General features: G+C 40.8%; 2 protein-coding genes across 3 annotated transcripts in view; both read right to left on the bottom strand.

Annotated features, from left to right (window-relative positions):
- Positions 1–1,678: 1,678 nt before the first annotated feature.
- Positions 1,679–17,119, bottom strand: usp49 (ubiquitin specific peptidase 49). Of its 2 annotated transcripts, XM_081385374.1 has the most exons (8): positions 16,629–17,119; positions 15,671–15,754; positions 12,622–14,012; positions 11,598–11,799; positions 10,988–11,096; positions 6,649–6,854; positions 2,318–2,370; positions 1,679–2,207 (listed from the first exon to the last, which is right to left on the bottom strand). In XM_081385374.1, exons 3-8 carry the CDS (start codon positions 13,948–13,950, stop codon positions 2,196–2,198), a joined length of 1,911 nt encoding a protein of 636 aa, XP_081241500.1. In that variant the 5' UTR covers positions 13,951–14,012; positions 15,671–15,754; positions 16,629–17,119; the 3' UTR covers positions 1,679–2,195. The 2 variants fall into 2 exon arrangements, with proteins under 2 accessions (XP_081241500.1, XP_081241499.1); XM_081385373.1 differs by having other exon boundaries at positions 2,132–2,370; positions 16,629–17,013.
- Positions 17,120–18,721: 1,602 nt separating this feature from the next.
- med20 (mediator complex subunit 20) overlaps positions 18,722–21,653 on the bottom strand; it is a gene marked incomplete at its 5' end in the record, with an annotated part of 3,339 nt that continues 407 nt past the window's right edge. Inside the window, 2 exons of the mRNA XM_081383940.1 lie at positions 18,722–19,481; positions 21,213–21,229. Coding sequence (XP_081240066.1) covers positions 19,257–19,481; positions 21,213–21,229 — 242 coding nt within the window. The 3' untranslated portion in view covers positions 18,722–19,256. The remainder of the gene's footprint in view (positions 19,482–21,212; positions 21,230–21,653) is intronic.

Here is a 21,653-nt window from a genome sequence, read left to right as displayed (position 1 = left end):
CTGGTAGCCTACTTTTGGCGTAGGAATGAGTGATGTGCTTTTCACTTTTAAAGTTTTAAAAAATAAGTAAGATATGGCTTGAATGGTTTAAAAGCATAGCATATATGGAATATATATTGAATGGAATAAAAGCGCATAATGTAACGCCATGCAGTCAAAGGATGACAGAAAAAAACGGATGCTGCGTTAATTGCGTTAAAGCCACACCGTGTAACTTTTCAACCTTCATAATATATTTCCAAGACCCTTGTGATGGTACATCGACTTACAATAGGTTGAATGACACGTCTGCCATAGCCTGACGGGGTCTGTATCGCTTTTACTGGCACTATGTAACTTTGGGGTTCGGGTAGTAACCCGAGCACAAAAAGAAGTACAAAATTCGACTGCTTTACGGCATATGTCACTTCCCCCACCACTTCCTCAAATTCGGACTTGAGCGATATACTGTCTATGGACGTGAGATGCCAACCAGCGTATGTTTTCGGCTTTCGTGTGTATGTTTTTGTCATGGGGGCTGTTGTGTTTAGACCTGGCCACTTCATGCGTTTTCTCACATCGGATAGCTATCCGATCGTGAAAAGACCAGGTGTAAATGCCCTCCGAAACGCATTGAAGACGGATTTGAATCCGATCGCTCAAACCACTTCAGGAGGAGGTCTGAGACGCATTCCAGACGAAACTGAACAAGTGTAAATGCATCTGGTTGTTGAAACCACATATGTAAATTGTACTCCTCCCAAAAATGCTAAAAAATAAATAATAAAAAAACCGTGTGAGAGCGTGTTATAGGATATATAGATTTACAACAGTGCAAGTATTCCACAGCGACTCTAGGGGTCGCTGTTTGACAAAAACACAATTTCTCCACAGTGTCCCTTTAAATATTCACTTACCACTAGTAAAGTGAGTCTTAAGCTGAGTCTTTTCCCATTTCTACCAGTAACGCTTATTCAACTTCCCGCGTCTACTACCTGCGCAGATATCGACGGCACAACTGGGTTGTAGGTTGCCAGGTTGAGCTCACAAATGGGTTGAAATTTGTATGATGTGTTGATTGCGCGAGTACGATGTGTTTCATTCAAGATCTGGCAACTGGACAACCTTGGAACGGGTTGATTATTCATATAACGACGTTTGGGCCATACAAATTACGGGAGTTTCACGGGAGAAATAACAAAACGGGAGGGGGCGGGAGATGGGTGTGAAATACAGGAGACTCCCGGGGAAAACGGGAGTGTTGACAGGTATGCTTTAATTCATATTTTTGACCAAGACATTTAATAGTAAATCAATGTGATAGAGCAAAACATAGAATATCTATTTCGAATTCACATTATACACAATTGCTTTGGTGGTTTGTTCAACCTTTCACAGGGTGTTTAACCATGACCTTATTAAACAAACAAGATACTCGGTTCTCCTTTCTTGCAGGTAAACGAATAAAGATTTAATCTTTATAATAAGTGATTTAATGTTATATTTTTATGATTTTATTATTAGCTTTTCTTACCTTCGAATAAGAGAAAATGTTCACATGCTGTAACTGGATTTAGGTTTTTTTTTTTTTTTTTTTGAGTGACAAAATGTTAAAATTATTTTAGATTTCAAAAACCTTTTTGTCTTTACACCCATCCATGCAATGAAATGCGCATCAAATATAAAGCAGACCGCATGTCAAGGTTTCATGATTTTTTCTTTATTCACTATCATCAGGAAGATCCCACAAGATCAATAAAGTTGATAACAGGTGCTCTCACAATACAGGACAAAGGTCAAGGGTCAGAGGTCAGCAGTCACACCCTTCCACTCAACACACACTCACACACACACACATACACAACTAAAGACATTCAGCGTCATAAGATTGTTCAGTCATTTACCACTGATGTAAATGAAGAGGCTTTCTGTTTTCCTGATTTTCGTCCCAAATAGAAAGAGAGTAGAAAACAGTCGCAGTATCAAAGGTGAAGAATTCCTGATTCAGAGTGTTTGATGATCATATTGCTGTCGCATTTTTCTCTCCAGGATGATCCGTCTGTCTCTCTCTCCGACAGCAGAGGGACTTCAGTGTGTGTGTGTGTGTGTCCCTGCTGTTCTGGACCCTGCAGGTGAGTAGTTTGGTCCTGAATGCCCTGGGTAAAGTGTGACTGTGCCAGCAGAGACCAATCAATCTCTGAGTCTCACTGCTGATGTCAGGAACAGACCTCCAATGAGAGACAGGTATAGAGAGAAGAAAGAGAGACAGATAGAGAGACAGACAGGTTTAAGAGGAGCGTTGTGTGTAGAACAAGATGTAGGCCTGAGTGCTGCACACCTCCTCCACACTGCACACGTTCATCTCAGAGTCGTTACAGTGAACCCAGAAACCTGCAAGACAAGCACAAACACACACAAAAAGTTTTTTTTTTTTTTTTTTTAAACTTCATCGGAATTGTACGAAACTTGGTAACGGTTTTGTTGCTGTGTGAACAAAAAATCATGGACATGATCTGAACAGGTTGAATGGTGCTGTAAACAATAGTCACTCTTGAGCTCATCGCGGTCAGAAATGACGCATTGGAAACGAATGCGAGACGAGTTTCCTCTAGTGGAAGCGTTTGGTACTGCAGCCGAAAAACATCTCACTAAACGCTCATTTACTGAGATATCAGCCTCACATGTGGAACACTACTTTAGATTTATGGCTTTTATTTTCTTGTAGTTTTAGAGTAAAACTTTTTTTTGAAAATATAGATTTCATATAAAAAATGTAAATAGTATTTTGGTGCATTTTTCATAACAATAAATGTAAAATTCTGTAACTTTTTTTTAAGGTTCACTTTTTTAAACTTTGTCATTTTAAATTAGCCAAGTGTCGTCTTTAAAAAGAGATCAAACTTCAGTCTGTTGCTTTAAAGCATTCAAGATTTACCAGTTTAAGTTGGAAATGTAATTTTCAGGTCTATGCTCAAAACGTGAAGAAATGAATTACAAATACAGCGTAAATATAATGTACCATAAAATACCCATAAAATACAAAATATTAAATAAAAAACATCATCAAACTAAAATATAGTACATTAATTTCATTGAAATTAAAATTCTGTCATTTTTGAGGGTTACGGTACATTGACACACACCAACGAACGATAACAATCTTTTTATTCCAAGTGCGCGCTGCAATTCTTGTTGCATTTACATGTCTTTTACCAGCAGATGTCCTCGGCATGCTACGTTTCGAGCGCATCTGCGAATCTAGCTAGTCTAGTGTAATCTAATCTAATCTAATCTAATCTAATCTAATCTAATCTAACAGTGAATTTAGCAGACGAAGTCAATAGTGGAATAAAACCAACGCCTAGTCAACATCTTTATATAAATATACAACTCCTTTTTCCCTGCAACTTAAAAGGAAACAATACAATGTTGTCGAAATTAGCGCTGGATACCTGACGTAATTCTGTCACACTATTTGCTAGCCTGCATAATGATCTCGTTGTTAATATTTCATTTATTCCAAGAGTATGACCGATTACTTTCCACGTATCATTTTTGTTAACGTATCCTTATCGTTCGACGGCTGGAATTCTGATCGGCTGTCGGTGTTTTATCGTTCGACGGCTGGAATTCTGATCGGCTGTCGGTGTTTTATCGTTCGACGGCTGGAATTCTGATCGGCTGTCGGTGTTTTATCGTTCGACGGCTGGAATTCTGATCGGCTGTCGGTGTTTTATCGTTCGACGGCTGGAATTCTGATCGCTGTCGGTGTTTTATCTTTCGACGGCTGGAATTCTGATCGGCTGTCAGTGTTTTATCGTTCGACGGCTGGAATTCTGATCGGCTGTCGGTGTTTTATCGTTCGGCGGCTGGAATTCTGATCGGCTGTCGGTGTTATCGTTCGACGGCTGGAATTCTGATCGGCTGTCGGTGTTTTATCGTTCGACGGCTGGAATTCTGATCGGCTGTCGGTGTTTTATCGTTCGACGGCTGGAATTCTGATCGGCTGTCGGTGTTTTATCTTTCGACGGCTGGAATTCTGATCGGCTGTCGGTGTTTTATCGTTCGACGGCTGGAATTCTGATCGCTGTCGGTGTTTTATCTTTCGACGGCTGGAATTCTGATCGGCTGTCGGTGTTTTATCGTTCGACGGCTGGAATTCTGATCGGCTGTCGGTGTTTTATCGTTCGACGGCTGGAATTCTGATCGGCTGTCGGTGTTTTATCGTTCGACGGCTGGAATTCTGATCGGCTGTCGGTGTTTCATCTTTCGACGGCTGGAATTCTGATCGGCTGTCGGTGTTTTATCGTTCGACGGCTGGAATTCTGATCGGCTGTCGGTGTTTTATCTTTCGACGGCTGGAATTCTGATCGGCTGTCGGTGTTTTATCGTTCGACGGCTGGAATTCTGATCGCTGTCGGTGTTTTATCTTTCGACGGCTGGAATTCTGATCGGCTGTCGGTGTTTTATCGTTCGACGGCTGGAATTCTGATCGGCTGTCGGTGTTTTATCGTTCGACGGCTGGAATTCTGATCGGCTGTCGGTGTTATCGTTCGACGGCTGGAATTCTGATCGGCTGTCGGTGTTTTATCGTTCGACAGCTGGAATTCTGATCGGCTGTCGGTGTTTTATCGTTCGACGGCTGGAATTCTGATCGGCTGTCAGTGTTTTATCGTTCGACGGCTGGAATTCTGATCGGCTGTCGGTGTTTTATCGTTCGACGGCTGGAATTCTGATCGGCTGTCAGTGTTTTATCGTTCGACGGCTGGAATTCTGATCGGCTGTCGGTGTTTTATCGTTCGACGGCTGGAATTCTGATCGGCTGTCGGTGTTTTATCGTTCGACGGCTGGAATTCTGATCGGCTGTCGGTGTTTTATCGTTCGACGGCTGGAATTCTGATCGGCTGTCGGTGTTTTATCGTTCGACGGCTGGAATTCTGATCGGCTGTCGGTGTTTTATCGTTCGACGGCTGGAATTCTGATCGGCTGTCGGTGTTTTATCGTTCGACGGCTGGAATTCTGATCGCTGTCGGTGTTTTATCTTTCGACGGCTGGAATTCTGATCGGCTGTCGGTGTTTTATCGTTCGACGGCTGGAATTCTGATCGGCTGTCGGTGTTTTATCGTTCGACGGCTGGAATTCTGATCGGCTGTCGGTGTTTTATCGTTCGACGGCTGGAATTCTGATCGGCTGTCGGTGTTTTATCGTTCGACGGCTGGAATTCTGATCGGCTGTCGGTGTTTTATCGTTCGACGGCTGGAATTCTGATCGGCTGTCGGTGTTTTATCGTTCGACGGCTGGAATTCTGATTGGCTGTCAGTGTTTTATCGTTCGACGGCCGGACAAAATCGTTCTGAAAGTGATCCCAATGATATCGTTCCTTGTATCGCTATCGTTATAGTTGTGGCGTGAATTCTGCTATTCTGTCATTTGGAGAACGATTTTTAGAACTATATCTTTATCGTTATCTTTATAGTTATCGTCCTTTGGGTGAACGGGCCTTCAGTCGGTAGGAGATGTGAAGCGCATGAGCTGCTTGCTTAAACCAAGGGTTGCATTCATACCAATAGGTTGGTTTCACGTGACGTCACACTGCTGCATCGCGAGAGCGCGAAATTCAGATGGAGGGCAGGAAGTGAAATAGCTGAGGATCTGCCGTCTGAAAAAATGCCAATGTTTTGTGTAGTTTACGGCTGCTCCAATCGTTCTAATCGAGAAAAGGGTAAGGGTTTATATAGAGTACTGAAGATTGTCACTCATAAAAGGTGAGAAATGTAAAAAGCTCACAGAACAACTTTTATTGTTTTAACGATTTTTAACGTAAGTTACGTCTGCGGTCGGGAGGAGTAGAGTCTATCAATGCCCGTGTCTGCAGCGACCACTTCGTCAGAGGTATGTTAGCTAGCCAACGTGTTTTTTTTGTGTCTGTTTATATAGCATTAGGTTGTCGTTAAATGCCTCATTTACACTGTCAGTGAAATGTGACCCAATTCCGATTTTTTGCTCATATGTGACGCAGATCGGATGTGTTCTATGACAGTGTAAACAGGAAAAAAACGCATGCATTGGGATATTTCGAGATCGGTTTCAGGCCTCATTCACATGTGTAAATAAATCGGATATGTGCCCTGTCATGTAAACAGGTAGATCGGGTTTTCTGAGGCATTACGCAACGTCTCCGCGGTTAAAGCCAATATTTAAACACAATATGCTCCCACCAGTCCTGAGATCTCTTCGCACACAATAACTGTACAATGATGGCACTTTTCGTCCTCCTTCGCCTCATAATCATGGTGATGTTTGGCGAATTTCGCATACATCGCAGAGCTAGGATCAAGCATATTTTGCGTCCGCCCATCTGTGCAAGAGAACTTAACCCTTTAAGCATGCGCAATGTTTCAGATAGTATGGCAAGTGTAAACACATGAATCAGATATGGGTCAAAGTTGAAAGAACGTGTAAACAGACGGTCCAAAACAAATCGGATAAAGGTACAATACGGACACTCCGCAACGGTTTCCTCCATAGACGTATTCTCCGTGTTTACTTCCTGCCCTCCGTCTGAAATCGCCCCGCCTTCGCACGTCATCATCATCACGAGACTGAAACCCAGCTATTGTGAACTGTCCACATGAACCCCAGACTCACTAGCCAAGAACCATGTCTCACCTCCTTCAGTGTTATAACAGTAGGCCGTGTAGTGCCCTGAGCCAAAGCCTTTCCCATGATGCATCACTACAGCAGAAAGGTCATAGGTGAAGGCTTCTCTCTGCGGCATCGGAGCGGCGTCCGAGCAACAGTATGGTTGAATATTCAGGACCTGATCAAAAGCCACGTGGACACCGATCTTCTCCCTGTGGTTCCGACCGGACCACCTGGAAACATGAGAACCGTTAGGAGGAAGTGGGTTCAAACCATTAAAGGGATAGGGAACAATCAGAGTTATATTAAAAAATGTCCTGGCTCTTCCAAGCTTTATAATGGCCATAAAAGTGCATCTATTCATCTTAAAAGGGTATGATGGAGAGATGCACTTTTATGATGATAGATGCACTTTTATGATGGACAGATGCACTTTTATGATGATAGATGCACTTTTATGATGGAGAGATGCACTTTTATGATGATAGATGCACTTTTATGATGGACAGATGCACTTTTATGATGGATAGATGCACTTTTATGATGATAGATGCACTTTTATGATGGACAGATGCACTTTTATGATGATAGATGCACTTTTATGATGATAGATGCACTTTTATGATGGACAGATGCACTTTTATGATGGATAGAGGCACTTTTATGATAGACAGATGCACTTTTATGATGATAGATGCACTTTTATGATGATAGATGCACTTTTATGATGGACAGATGCACTTTTATGATGGACAGATGCACTTTTATGATGGACGGATGCACTTTTATGATGGACGGATGCACTTTTTTGATGGACAGATGCACTTTTATGATGAAGGGATGCACTTTTATGATGGACGGATGCACTTTTATGATGGACGGATGCACTTTTATGATGGATAGATGCACTTTTATGATGGATAGATGCACTTTTATGATGGACAGATGCACTTTTATGATGATAGATGCACTTTTATGATGGATAGATGCACTTTTATGATGGACGGATGCACTTTTATGATGGACGGATGCACTTTTATGATGATAGACGCACTTTTATGATGGATAGATGCACTTTTATGATGATGGATGCACTTATGATGGAGGGATGCACTTTTATGATGGACGGATGCACTTTTATGATGGACGGATGCACTTTTATGATGATAGACGAACTTTTATGATGGATAGATGCACTTTTATGATGATGGATGCACTTATGATGGAGGGATGCACTTTTATGATGGACGGATGCACTTTTATGATGGACAGATGCACTTTTATGATGGACAGATGCACTTTTATGATGGACAGATGCACTTTTATGATGATAGATGCACTTTTATGATGGATAGATGCACTTTTATGATGGACGGATGCACTTTTATGATGATAGACGCACTTTTATGATGATAGACGCACTTTTATGATGGATAGATGCACTTTTATGATGGATAGATGCACTTTTATGATGGACGGATGCGCTTTTATGATGGACAGATGCACTTTTATGATGGACAGATGCACTTTTATGATGATAGATGCACTTTTATGATGGAGGGATGCACTTTTATGATGGATGGATGCGCTTTTATGATGGACAGATGCGCTTTTATGATGGACAGATGCACTTTTATGATGATAGATGCACTTTTATGATGGATAGATGCACTTTTATGATGATGGATGCACTTATGATGGAGGGATGCACTTTTATGATGGACGGATGCACTTTTATGATGATAGATGCACTTTTATGATGATAGATGCACTTTTATGATGGAGGGATGCACTTTTATGATGGAGGGATGCACTTTTATGATGGAGGGATGCACTTTTATGATGATGGATGCACTTTTATGATGATGGATGCACTTTTATGATAGATAGATGCACTTTTATGATGATGGATGCACTTTTATGATGATGGATGCACTTTTATGATGGACGGATGCACTTTTATGATGATAGATGCACTTTTATGATGGAGGGATGCACTTTTATGATGATGGATGCACTTTTATGATGGATAGATGCACTTTTATGATGGATAGATGCACTTTTATGATGATGGATGCACTTTTATGATGGATAGATGCACTTTTATGATGATGGATGCACTTTTATGATGATGGATGCACTTTTATGATGGACGGATGCACTTTTATGATGATAGATGCACTTTTATGATGGAGGGATGCACTTTTATGATGATGGATGCACTTTTATGATGATAGATGCACTTTTATGATGGAGGGATGCACTTTTATGATGATGGATGCACTTTTATGATGATGGATGCACTTTTATGATGGACGGATGCACTTTTATGATGATAGATGCACTTTTACGATGATGGATGCACTTTTATGATGGACAGATGCACTTTTATGATGGACGGATGCACTTTTATGATGATAGATGCACTTTTATGATGGATAGATGCACTTTTATGATGATGGATGCACTTATGATGGAGGGATGCACTTTTATGATGATGGATGCACTTTTATGATGATGGATGCACTTTTATGATGATAGATGCACTTTTATGATGGAGGGATGCACTTTTATGATGATGGATGCACTTTTATGATGATGGATGCACTTTTATGATGGACAGATGCACTTTTATGATGGACAGATGCACTTTTATGATGGATAGATGCACTTTTATGATGATGGATGCACTTATGATGGAGGGATGCACTTTTATGATGGACGGATGCACTTTTATGATGATAGATGCACTTTTATGATGATAGATGCACTTTTATGATGGAGGGATGCACTTTTATGATGGAGGGATGCACTTTTATGATGATGGATGCACTTTTATGATGATAGATGCACTTTTATGATGGATAGATGCACTTTTATGATGATGGATGCACTTATGATGGAGGGATGCACTTTTATGATGGAGGGATGCACTTTTATGATGGACGGATGCACTTTTATGATGATAGATGCACTTTTATGATGATAGATGCACTTTTATGATGGAGGGATGCACTTTTATGATGGACGGATGCACTTTTATGATGGACGGATGCACTTTTATGATGATAGATGCACTTTTATGATGATAGATGCACTTTTATGATGATAGATGCACTTTTATGATGGACGGATGCACTTTTATGATGGACGGATGCACTTTTATGATGATAGACGCACTTTTATGATGGATAGATGCACTTTTATGATGGACAGATGCACTTTTATGATGGATAGATGCACTTTTATGATGGACAGATGCACTTTTATGATGATAGATGCACTTTTATGATGGATAGATGCACTTTTATGATGATGGATGCACTTATGATGGAGGGATGCACTTTTATGATGGACGGATGCACTTTTATGATGATAGATGCACTTTTATGATGGAGGGATGCACTTTTATGATGGAGGGATGCACTTTTATGATGATGGATGCACTTATGATGGACGGATGCACTTTTATGATGATAGATGCACTTTTACGATGATGGATGCACTTTTATGATGGACAGATGCACTTTTATGATGGACGGATGCACTTTTATGATGATAGATGCACTTTTATGATGATAGATGCACTTTTATGATGGATAGATGCACTTTTATGATGATGGATGCACTTATGATGGAGGGATGCACTTTTATGATTGACGGATGCTCTTATGATGATAGATGCACTTTTATGATGATAGATGCACTTTTATGATGATAGATGCACTTTTATGATGATAAATGCACTTTTATGATGGACAGATGCACTTTTATGATGGATAGATGCACTTTTATGATGATAGATGCACTTTTATGATGATGGATGCACTTTTATGATGGATAGATGCACTTTTATGATGATGGATGCACTTTTATGATAGAGGGATGCACTTTTATGATGGATAGATGCACTTTTATGATGGACGGATGCACTTTTATGATGGATAGTTGCGCTTTTATGATGGATAGATGCACTTTTATGATGATGGATGCACTTTTATGATAGAGGGATGCACTTTTATGATGGATAGATGCACTTTTATGATGGACGGATGCACTTTTATCATAGATAAATGCGCTTTTATGATGCAGAGATGCACTTTTATGATGGACAGATGCACTTTTATGATGGATAGATGCGCTTTTATGATGGATGGATGCACTTTTATGGACTTAATTTTATGACCATTATAAAGCTTGGAAGAGCCAGGACATTTTTTAATATAACTCTGATTGTATTTGTCTGAAAGAAGAATGTCATATACACCTAGGATGACTTGAGGGAGAGTAAATCATGGGCTAATTAAAATTTCTTGGGTGAACTATCCCTTTAACAAGGTGAAACATGGGAAGGGTTCAGACTGACCGGAAGCGTTTGAGGTGTAGCCGCAGAACCTGAGGTAAACGGCAGATGAGTAACTGCTTACAGGCCTCTGAAAGAGACAGGGGCTTATGGGACGATTTGCGGCGCTTTCCTGAAACGGGAAAGTTTGATGTTAAATGCATTAACAACTAGAAGGGAAGAACAATTCTTGACATCAGTAAGAATGATGCAACTTAGTATTATCCTTTGCGATATGAGTTTAATTTACCACAAAACCAGTCACATGGGTAATTTTTTTAATTGAGATTTATACATCATCCGAAAGCTGAATAAATAAGCTTTCCATTAATGTATGGAGGATTGGACCATATTTGTCCGAGATACAACTATTTGAAACTCTGGAATCTGAGGGCGCTAAAAAAAAAAAAAAAAAATCTTTACTTAATATCCTCATGATTTTTGGCATTAAAGAAAAATGAATCATTTTGACCCATACAATGTATTGTTGGCTATTGCCACAGATATACCCGTGCGACTCGTGACTGGTTTTGTGGTCCAGGGTCACATTTGTACAAAATTGTATTGTATTGTATTGCTGTTAATGGTTCCCTGTTTATGTAAAGCTTAATAAAGAATTCAAGATGTCACGTACTGTTGCAGAAGTTGCAGGCGTAAATGCAACCCTCCAAAGCTTCGGTCTCCGTGAACTTGGCGAGCATCTCGGACAGGGAGCAGCTCCGTTGACACGCGGCGCTAGGCTTCTCCATGCGGTGGTATCGCTCCGGGAACTCCAGAGACAGATCCCAGAACGGCTCCACCGTGTTCGACTTGCGCTTGCAGGACAGACACGTTACCTGTCATGTTACGAAACATGGATTATAACAGGCAAATCCAATAATTCACCCAGCAATTTAATTCTTCTTGCATTTATTCGATTATTTCTAGTTGCACGTCACCTAGGGTTTGGGAATAAAAAAATCAATTTGATTCCTCTTATCGATTCCTTTGTGAGCATTTCAACATGACTTTAAACCATTCGAGCGCGAAAGGCTCTCTTTAAATGTGTATCAGTATATTGGATCAGTGCAGCTCTTAAAGTGACAGTAGCCTAATATTCCTGCTGCCGCCTCTAAAATAACACTAATCAAACAACAAAAGACAGAGAAAAGTCACTCGTTCTTCACTGAATAACTTTTATACTGAATCCTTCCATTTTCATGGAATAAATATATTTGTATTGTATATTTTATTTATAAAGTACAGTGTTACTTTACATTTGATTGCAGTTTCTGAACCTGAAAATCTTAAAACTCTGTTTATTTCAATCGTATCTTTGTTCAGTTGTGTCTATTTGTTGCGATTTGTTAATTTTTTATTTGTTCTTCTTTAATTACTGAGTGTTTATTGTCTTTAATAATGCTTGAAGTTTATATTAGTTGGGCTAGTTGTTCTTCTATGGAGTTTTTAAACCACAGGCAAACGCTCCTCGTGTGAGTGTTCTTTAGCCTGATGATTTCTGTTCATGATATTCAGAGACAATTACATGTTTTACAATAAGACTAAATGTGAATGATATCAAAGGTTGTTTTTTGTAACCTTATTGAAATCAAAATTAGGAATCGATAAGCAGAATCGAAATTGGAATCCGAATCGTTAAAACTCAACGCTAACGTCACCTGGCTGAGCAGCTGTCCGTGGAAGATAGTGTTGAGCACTTTGAGGACTTGTTTGGACAGTTTCCGCTGCGTGATCGGGATCAAGAAGTGTTTCTTGGGTCCGTCCGACTCCAGTTCCTGCTGGACTTTATCCAGAAGCTCGCACAAGAACTCCTGCGCGTCCTGCTGGTCGTATCCGCGAAACGCTGGAATCAGGTTCCACACGGAATGTAGCATAGCGAACGGAGACACTAGCGACCATCGACCCGACCACATGACCCGGAAGAGCGTGTGCAACTCGTGACACAACGACATCTTCTGCCGAGACGAGGACCGCGGCTCTTTCGGTTGCACCAGTTCTGCCGAACTCAAACTGGGCGGGACTAGCGTAGCAAGGGTCCTGGCTCCGCCCCCCACACCCTGTGATTGGTTAGTCTTAGCGAGGAGCTCCTCGGTCTCGCACAAGTCCAGCGTGAGGAAACACTCCCGAAACTTCTGCAAGTGGCTCAAAACCTGAAGGATGGAGTTCATGTAGCACGTGTTCCCAAGATTGCGAAGTCCAGTGACTCCCGGTGCTAGTTTCCTGCGCCGCGCTGACTGCGACGCGTGATATCGGCGTAAACGACCCGTTTTACGCGAAAGAGTCTTGCCGGACAGCGACAAAAGTGACTGTTTGGGAGCCGAAGGCAGTCGTTCCGGAGGATCGCGGAACTTTCGAGGGATGAGGGCGAGCGTCGTACGGGGAGCCTGTGTTAGTAACCGCGCGCTTTTCCTCGGTGGGACGTTCGCTAGCTCTCCCATTAACCGTTTCTTGACTTCCCTGCGTTGTCGTCGCTTCTCCTCGCGCTCTTGCTCTTGCTTTTCCTCACGCTTCCTCTCTTCTTCTTGCTGCCGGTTTCTCCAGCAGCGTAACGCACTTTGTAGGAGGGTTTTCCGTCGGTGCCACAACGCTGTCCGCGCGGATGTACGCGACACGCTAACATCGCACGCTCTAAACCCGCCGTCGGATGTTGACGAACGCAGGGAACGCTGACCAGGGATTCGGACGGTTGATAGGGCCCCGCGGAGGAGCTTCAAGTCGCCCTCAACGTTATCGTTCAACACATAGTCGCCACACGCGAAACAGAAGACGGCTAGCTCGCGTACGTCCATGGCTAGCGGGTGCTGCGTCTGCTGGAAGTGGCTCAGGGAGTGTTCTTCCATGTAGCGACCGCACGCCACATGAGTGCACTTCAGACACGCCCACACCGACTCCGTGGTGCCGCAGTCCACGCAGCGCCACATCTGCGGGTTGAGGATCGAGTGGCCGTGGCCCAAACGGAACCGCGCCACATGCTTACAGCGATCCATGTCTCCCAACGCGCATGAGCATTAGCAGTCAGGAACCACACGCCATGATGACCGCGCTCATCCTGAAGATAACAGGGAGAGAGACGTTGCTGACAAGTTGCTCACAAACACAGATTATTTCAAATAATTATTTCAAATTATTGCAATGCGTCATCCTTCCCTCGCCCTTTGTAACGCATCTTTCCCTCGCGGGTCAAAATGACCCGAAGCCCTATAATTATACTTTTTTTTTTTTTTTGTCCAGAAAGCTTAATTTCATTTAGATAATATTTTTTCTATTTCTTAAATGCAATTTTTTTGGGAGATTTTTTGTTATTTATTATTTTATTTACCTTTAAATTACTAGATTTGATCGATAAATAATTAAATACTCAACATTTGAAGTGGATCAAAACCTTTCATCAAAGTTATACATGAATTTTGAACAATACCCGTTCTTGTCTTAAGACAACTTTGATCAACTTTTTTTTGATCCCCTTCAAATGTTGACTACTGTAGTAATTAAAGGGGAAATGAAGCAGTCAATCAAGTTTACATGATTTACAAGATGGATTTCCACTATAATCAACAATTATATAAGAAACATGACAAATGTAAACATATAAAAGACAAAAGAAAAACCGTTATATCTTTCTCGGCCAGGGACTGTGCCGTATTCTAACATGTGACGTCACGGGGTTGGTTGGCTTTAATAAACCCGGCTGAATGTAGGAACATCCCGACATCAAACTGTCTACACCACGGCGCTTTGACCGCAAACAACTAACGTTATTACAGTCGTTATTACAGTCATTATTAGCTAACAGCTGTAAGCATGAACTAGCTAACGCTAACTTAGTGTTTAGCTAACTTAGTGAAGTTTATTAGTACCAGACAAAAAGACGACGTCTAACGTTATATGCTTACAAACTGCACATGGAAACATTGTTCGCGATGTCTGCCATCATATTCCTGTCTCGTCAACACCATGCATTTGAGCCGATGCGGCGTGGGAACCGAGCAGTGGTACGTCGTTATGTCGAACAGCCGGTGGTGGTTTGGGGCGAAGAGTGGGTTGGCAACGCTAACGCTACCTGGTGTCAGTGCGGCTGTTGTACCGCGATGCCCACCGTGTCAGAGTCCATCAGCTGTATATGACATATAACGTTAGACGTCGTTAGTTGTTCGCGGTCAAAACGGCGTGGTGTAGACAGTTTGATGTCGGGATATTCCTACATTCAGCCGGGTTTATTAAAGCCAACCAAGCACATTCCTCACATTCCTAAATGTCTTACATTGGGAGTCTTTGACCTCTTGTGGATAATAATAATATAAGATGATATTTCATGACTCTAGATGGCCTTATATCTCTATATGGAGCAAATGAGCTGTTCCTCTGGGTCCTAAAGCCAGTTCACTTCAGTATTCATTCAGATACACATGTAGACATTATAAAATACATTTTTGGTAAAGTTTTATCATTTTTAGTTTGAATTTTGAGCATTTTTAGGTTTTTCTATGTGTACTGAAGCATTCCATTCATTACTAAAGGGGGTCAAATTGACCCGAATTTGTTACTTTTTTAAATTTCAACCACAAAACTCAAATCTATTACATTTTTTTGTGTATTCGTGGTTCAAGTGCGGCAAAAGTCCTCGGGTATTGAAACCCTCTGATGAAGAAAGAAAAAAAAGGATGAGGGAAAGCAAAATTGTCCATAAAATAGTTTTAACGGACTCACTGTGAGAAAGGGTGAGCTTCAGCATCAGAGCGCACGTGTCCTGCTGCCGTACAGTGTACAGGACTTCATAATGCCCAACAAACACTGCGGACGAGAAACACACTTTATTTACACCCACAACTTAAACATTCAAAAGTGATATCAGTGCCATCAAACGGTTCAGTCCTGATCTTAGCAACATCACAGTGCCAGAATCTGTTCCTGTGAGGGGAATGAACTGGTTTTTAAAGTGTGTATAGCGAACAGGGAACGTTTTCAGAACTTTAGCTAACGTTCTCTCAACGTTATGAACAACGTTCTTCCAGTAACCTTAATAGAACATCCGTTCAAAGTTATCTGCTCTTTAATAATGTTCTCAAAACGTTAGCACAGAAACTTACATCGTGGAGCGTTTTTTGAGAACTTCAGCTAATGTTCTGGTAAGGTTCTCTCAATGTTACGAACAAACGTTCTTCCAGTAACATTAATAGAACGTTTGTTCAAAGTTATCTTGTTTTTAATGATGTTCTCAAAATATTAGCACATATATTAGCGTTTTTTCCCTAAAACGTTCGTCTAACGTTTTTTCCACAGAACATTCAAAAGTAACGTTCCATGTTTGAAGAATGATACAATGGAATGTTCGCATTACAGAAAAGAACGTAAAGACATAAAAAAAAGAATGTTTTGAATGTTCAGAGATATTTTCATAACTTAATATTTTTGTTAGCTTGGTGTTTGTCGTACATTACATTTGATGAAGAGTGTGTGTATTTGGAAGTGTGCAGTTGTGTTTGTATACAAGACTGAGTCTTTAGTATTTGTGCACGTTATGTGTTTGTCACACAATGTTGTGTGCGTAGATGAATGCATGTGATATACGTGTGTTATTGTGTTATGAGTGTGTGTGTCTGTCTCTGTTGTTTGAATGTTTGTGTATGAGTGTGAGTGTGTGTGCTAACCCGCTAGCGCTACTTACAGAACAAAAGACGCTCCACCGGGAGACACGCGGAATCTTCGGTATCGGCGGATCCGGGAGGTTCCGGTACCGGGGCTCGATCGGTGTGTGTGTTTATACCGGCGCGAGAGATCTGTTACTTTAAATCCGTTGAACAAAAACCAGTTCAAGAGCCGCAGCTACAGAATAAACTCACACCGAAAACCCCCGATCAGCTTTTAATCGGCTCTTACGCGCGCGTTCTTCACGAAACAGCCGGTAAATGTGTTTTTGAATAGTAAAATTACGGTTAATATTAGCGGGGTTTTTTTTTCACTCTCTTTCGACTGTTATTTACCGCCATTATCCGCACGCGCGAGCTGTCACCATTTTCGCCTCAACCGAACTGCCCAGCGCTGGCGTCACTGCGCTCTGATTGGCTGAGGAGCGATCAATCACGTAACTACCTTGTTCTGATTGGTCGAGATCGCGAAAGTTGGCGCATTTAAGCCAGTTTTAAGCCGGCTTTTCATGCGGTTGTTGAGACGTCCGTCAGGTTTTAAAGCTCCAGAGGCGGAGTTAAATGAACAGATTAACCTCAGATCATGATGTGATTTATTTTGCATTTAGATTTTATATGCAAAAAGTGCATATATAATTAATACACTGATTATATGCAAAAGATTGGGACAAACTGCAAACAAAGGCAACATGTGGACTTTACAGTTAAAGTAACATACACGTTTCTGCAATGAGGCTTTACTGGCTACCCAGCATGCTTTGCGACTGTAGTTAAATCAGATCGAGCCTAGAGTTTGAACTGACTGAGATTGTAAAATTCAGTGAAATGGATTTTGGGGTATTCATAGTCATTTATAGTTTACATTTCACGGTAATATCGCATGTTGCAAATGTGTGTTACCAATCATAGTGTTGGGTTGTCTGATATTGTGCTATGGCAAGATTTGTGTTTAGTTATAAAAACTATCTTAACAAGAATATCCAGTTACACTTTATTTTAAGGTGTCATTGTTACAGTGTAATTATATATTTAAGTACTAAGTGATATTAATTAACTACATGTACTTTCTATAGGGTTAGGGTAGGATTAGGGTTTGGTTGAGGGTTAGTTGCATGCAATTATGCATAATTTACTGTTATTACTATGGTAAGTACATGTAACATGTAACAAGGACACTGTAAAATAAAGTTACAGAATATTCTTGGTTTGTCTTATAAAAAAAGGCTTCAAAATGGGATTCATAAAGGAACATTCAGTGATCATTTGGTTAATGTAAAAAAAAATAATATATATTTATATATATATATATATATATATATATATATAAATGAAATACTATGTAGCCTACTTAAACTTCATACATGTCCTGTCAAGTGTTGAGCCATGCTAATTTTAAGCTCGTATTTTATATAAGGCTGATTGCATGTGAATTGGAATTTATCCAGTGTGTTTTGCTCATGCATATTCAAATTAATTTGAATTTACTAGCCAATTATCTGTGCCTTCATCTGTTCTGCATTTGTTATGCAAATGTAGTATTCCTGTTCAAACATCAAAGCTGACATTCTTCAAGCGAAATCATTATTTAAAACTAAATCTGACCAAATCTAAGGTGTTTTTTTTTTGTTTCGTTTTGGCGAGTTTGTACAAGGTGTTAAACACCTTTTAGCAACTGAATCTCTTAATCAATTGAACAAATTGTTTTACAAAACCAGAACCAGTTTAAACATGCCCAATGATGGCTTTTACAAGACAAAAGGCAAATGTTTTCATTAAAGTGGAATAATTTAAAGGGAAATCTTCAATTTATTACTTACTATTAAGGAAGTGTGTATCATTTGTGTGGTTTTATTAATGTGTATTGCTTGTTTTGTGTGTTTTTAAGAGGGGTTGGCTAATCAGGCCTTAAATATCACTCCCTTTGTTTAGTGGCAAATCACTTTTATGACGTAACAAAGCCTTGTTTGCTGAAATCACATGACTTTTGATTCAAAGTACTGATTCAAAACAAAATTTTGTGATTCTACCAGAAAATTGATTTTAATTAGTGCTGGGCAACGATTAAAAAAATCGCATCCAAAAAGAAGTTTGTGTTTACATAATATGTGTCTGTACTGTGTATAATTATTTTGTATATTTATATAAATACACACACATGCATGAATATATTTAAGAAAAATTTGTTATTTATATAATAAAATATTTATATTAATGCTGGGCAACAATTAATCGCGATTAATCGCATCCAAAATAAAACTCTGTGTTTACATAATATATGTGTATAATTATTTTGTATATATAAATACACACATGCATATATATATTTTGTATATATAAATATACATGCACGTGTGTGTATTTATATATACAAAATAATTATGCATAGTACACAAACATATTATGTAAACACAAACCTTTATTTTCGATAACACAATGATTGCAATTCAAAGTAAACTGTTTATTTTACAAATTCCAATGTACACATAAAAAATAAGCATCCACAGCTAAAATAATACAAACACAAACGAAACGAGAAATGTTCTCATCGTGTTCTCTCAGGAGTGTCTGTGTCTCTCAAACAGCCAGTGATCCAGACACTCGTCGTCTTGCGTCGGGGTGAAGGTTATGGCAGGTTTGGTGGCACGTGTTCACCGTACGCCGCTGCCGGGCAGCACCTGCTGTTTGCGGACTCTGCTGAAGAGCTCCAGGTACTGGCTCATGGTGTCCATGCAGTCCACCGGCACGCTCAGACCCTCGGGTTTGCTGGTGAACACCGTCGGCAGCTCGGGAGTGTTGGAGCCCAGGAAACTCTGCATGAACTCCTTCATGAGGTTCCAGCAGTCTCCGGGGATCACACACGCACAATACTCCACCTTCACACACACACAACACACATTACTGGACATTAGCATGCGTTTCTGCTTCGGATTAATCAGAAAAGACAACAGGTTTTATTCAAAGTTTGACAGACATCAAGCGTAGCATCAGTTCTGTAAGGTCACGTTAGTCAAGCTTGCATCAGCTGATCCTCTACCTGTAGGAATAAGACACCTTTCACTGTGTTCATATACACTCACCTAAAGGATTATTAGGAACACCATACTAATACTGTGTTTGACCCCCTTTCGCCTTCAGAACTGCCTTAATTCTACGTGGCATTGATTCAACAAGGTGCTGAAAGCATTCTTTAGAAATGTTGGCCCATATTGATAGGATAGCATCTTGCAGTTGATGGAGATTTGTGGGATGCACATCCAGGGCACGAAGCTCCTGTTCCACCACATCCCAAAGATGCTCTATTGGGTTGAGATCTGGTGACTGTGGGGGCCATTTTAGTACAGTGAACTCATTGTTCAAGAAACCAATTTGAAATGATTCGAGCTTTGTGACATGGTGCATTATCCTGCTGGAAGTAGCCATCAGAGGATGGGTACATGGTGGTCATAAAGGGATGGACATGGTCAGAAACAGTGCTCAGGTAGGCCGTGGCATTTAAACGATGCCCAATTGGCACTAAGGGGCCTAAAGTGTGCCAAGAAAACACCCCCCACACCATTACACCACCACCACCAGCCTGCACAGTGGTAACAAGGCATGATGGATCCATGTTCTCATTCTGTTTACGCCAAACTCTGACTCTACCATCTGAATGTCTCAACAGAAATCGAGACTCATCAGACCAGGCAACATTTTTCCAGTCTTCAACTGTCCAATTTTGGTGAGCTCGTGCAAATTGTAGCCTCTTTTTCCTATTTGTAGTGGAGATGAGTGGTACCTGGTGGGGTCTTCTGCTGTTGTAGCCCATCCGCCTCAAGGTTGTGCGTGTTGTGGCTTCACAAATGCTTTGCTGCATACCTCGGTTGTAACGAGTGGTTATTTCAGTCAAAGTTGCTCTTCTATCAGCTTGAATCAGTCGGCCCATTCTCCTCTGACCTCCAGCATCAACAAGGCATTTTCGCCCACAGGACTGCCGCATACTGGATGTTTTTCCCTTTTCACACCATTCTTTGTAAACCCTAGAAATGGTTGTTCGTGAAAATCCCAGTAACTGAGCAGATTGTGAAATACTCAGACCGGCCCGTCTGGCACCAACAACCATGCCACGCTCAAAATTGCTTAAATCACCTTTCTTTCCCATTCTGACATTCAGTTTGGAGTTCAGGAGATTGTCTTGACCAGGACCACACCCCTAAATGCATTGAAGCAACTGCCATGTGATTGGTTGATTAGATAATTGCATTAATGAGAAATTGAACAGGTGTTCCTAATAATCCTTTAGGTGAGTGTATAAGCTCCTTCAGTATCATAAGCAGCTGTCGCGTTTCTCCGGAGCTGATTACCCTCCTCCCTCCCCAGCTCCGCCTCTCGTTTCTCAGGAGATGAATTCGTACACATCATTGTACGATAACGCAAAGTTTCATCCAAAGTTTCACAGCTCGAGCTTTAAGGTGGCATTTCTTATTCTTACTCGCTGTATTTGATTAAATATCTATGTATTCAATTTAAAGGTGCTGTATGTAGGATCCAGCGGCCTCTAGCGGTGATGTTTCAGATTGCAACAACAGTGCTCGTGCGCGTGCTCAAACTCAAGAGCGCGAACTCACCGGCGGCCACACTGAGACTTTCAACACAACGGAGAAAGCATCACACAACATGCTGGAAACTCTTGTAAACTCCCACTGCAACATTACCATAATAGGCTACTTTTATCAGCTTGACATAGAACTAATGCTCCATGCTCGTACCATGATAACGTTACATCGACTGTATTTTGCCGACATGTGGTGTTATCTAGCATTATTTTACTAACTATTTGTGTATCTTTCACAATCAGCAATGTCAACATAGGTCAATGAATGAAAACGAAAACGGTTAGTCAACTAGACTGGACAATTTCAGTGTAACAATAAGACAGTAGGAAGTAATATTACTGTACTGAACATGTCTGGAAATGTGTATTATAAACAATATGATAGTAGTGGGGATGAGTGACGTTAGACAGTAGATCTAGTACATAAAATAAAAGTTACATCCTAAAGCACCTG

This window comes from Scardinius erythrophthalmus (genome assembly GCF_964197995.2).
Source record: "Scardinius erythrophthalmus genome assembly, chromosome: 14".
NCBI lineage: Eukaryota > Metazoa > Chordata > Actinopteri > Cypriniformes > Leuciscidae > Scardinius > Scardinius erythrophthalmus.
Note: the sequence above shows the minus strand (reverse complement) of the source record. Positions and strands in the feature narration are given on the sequence as shown.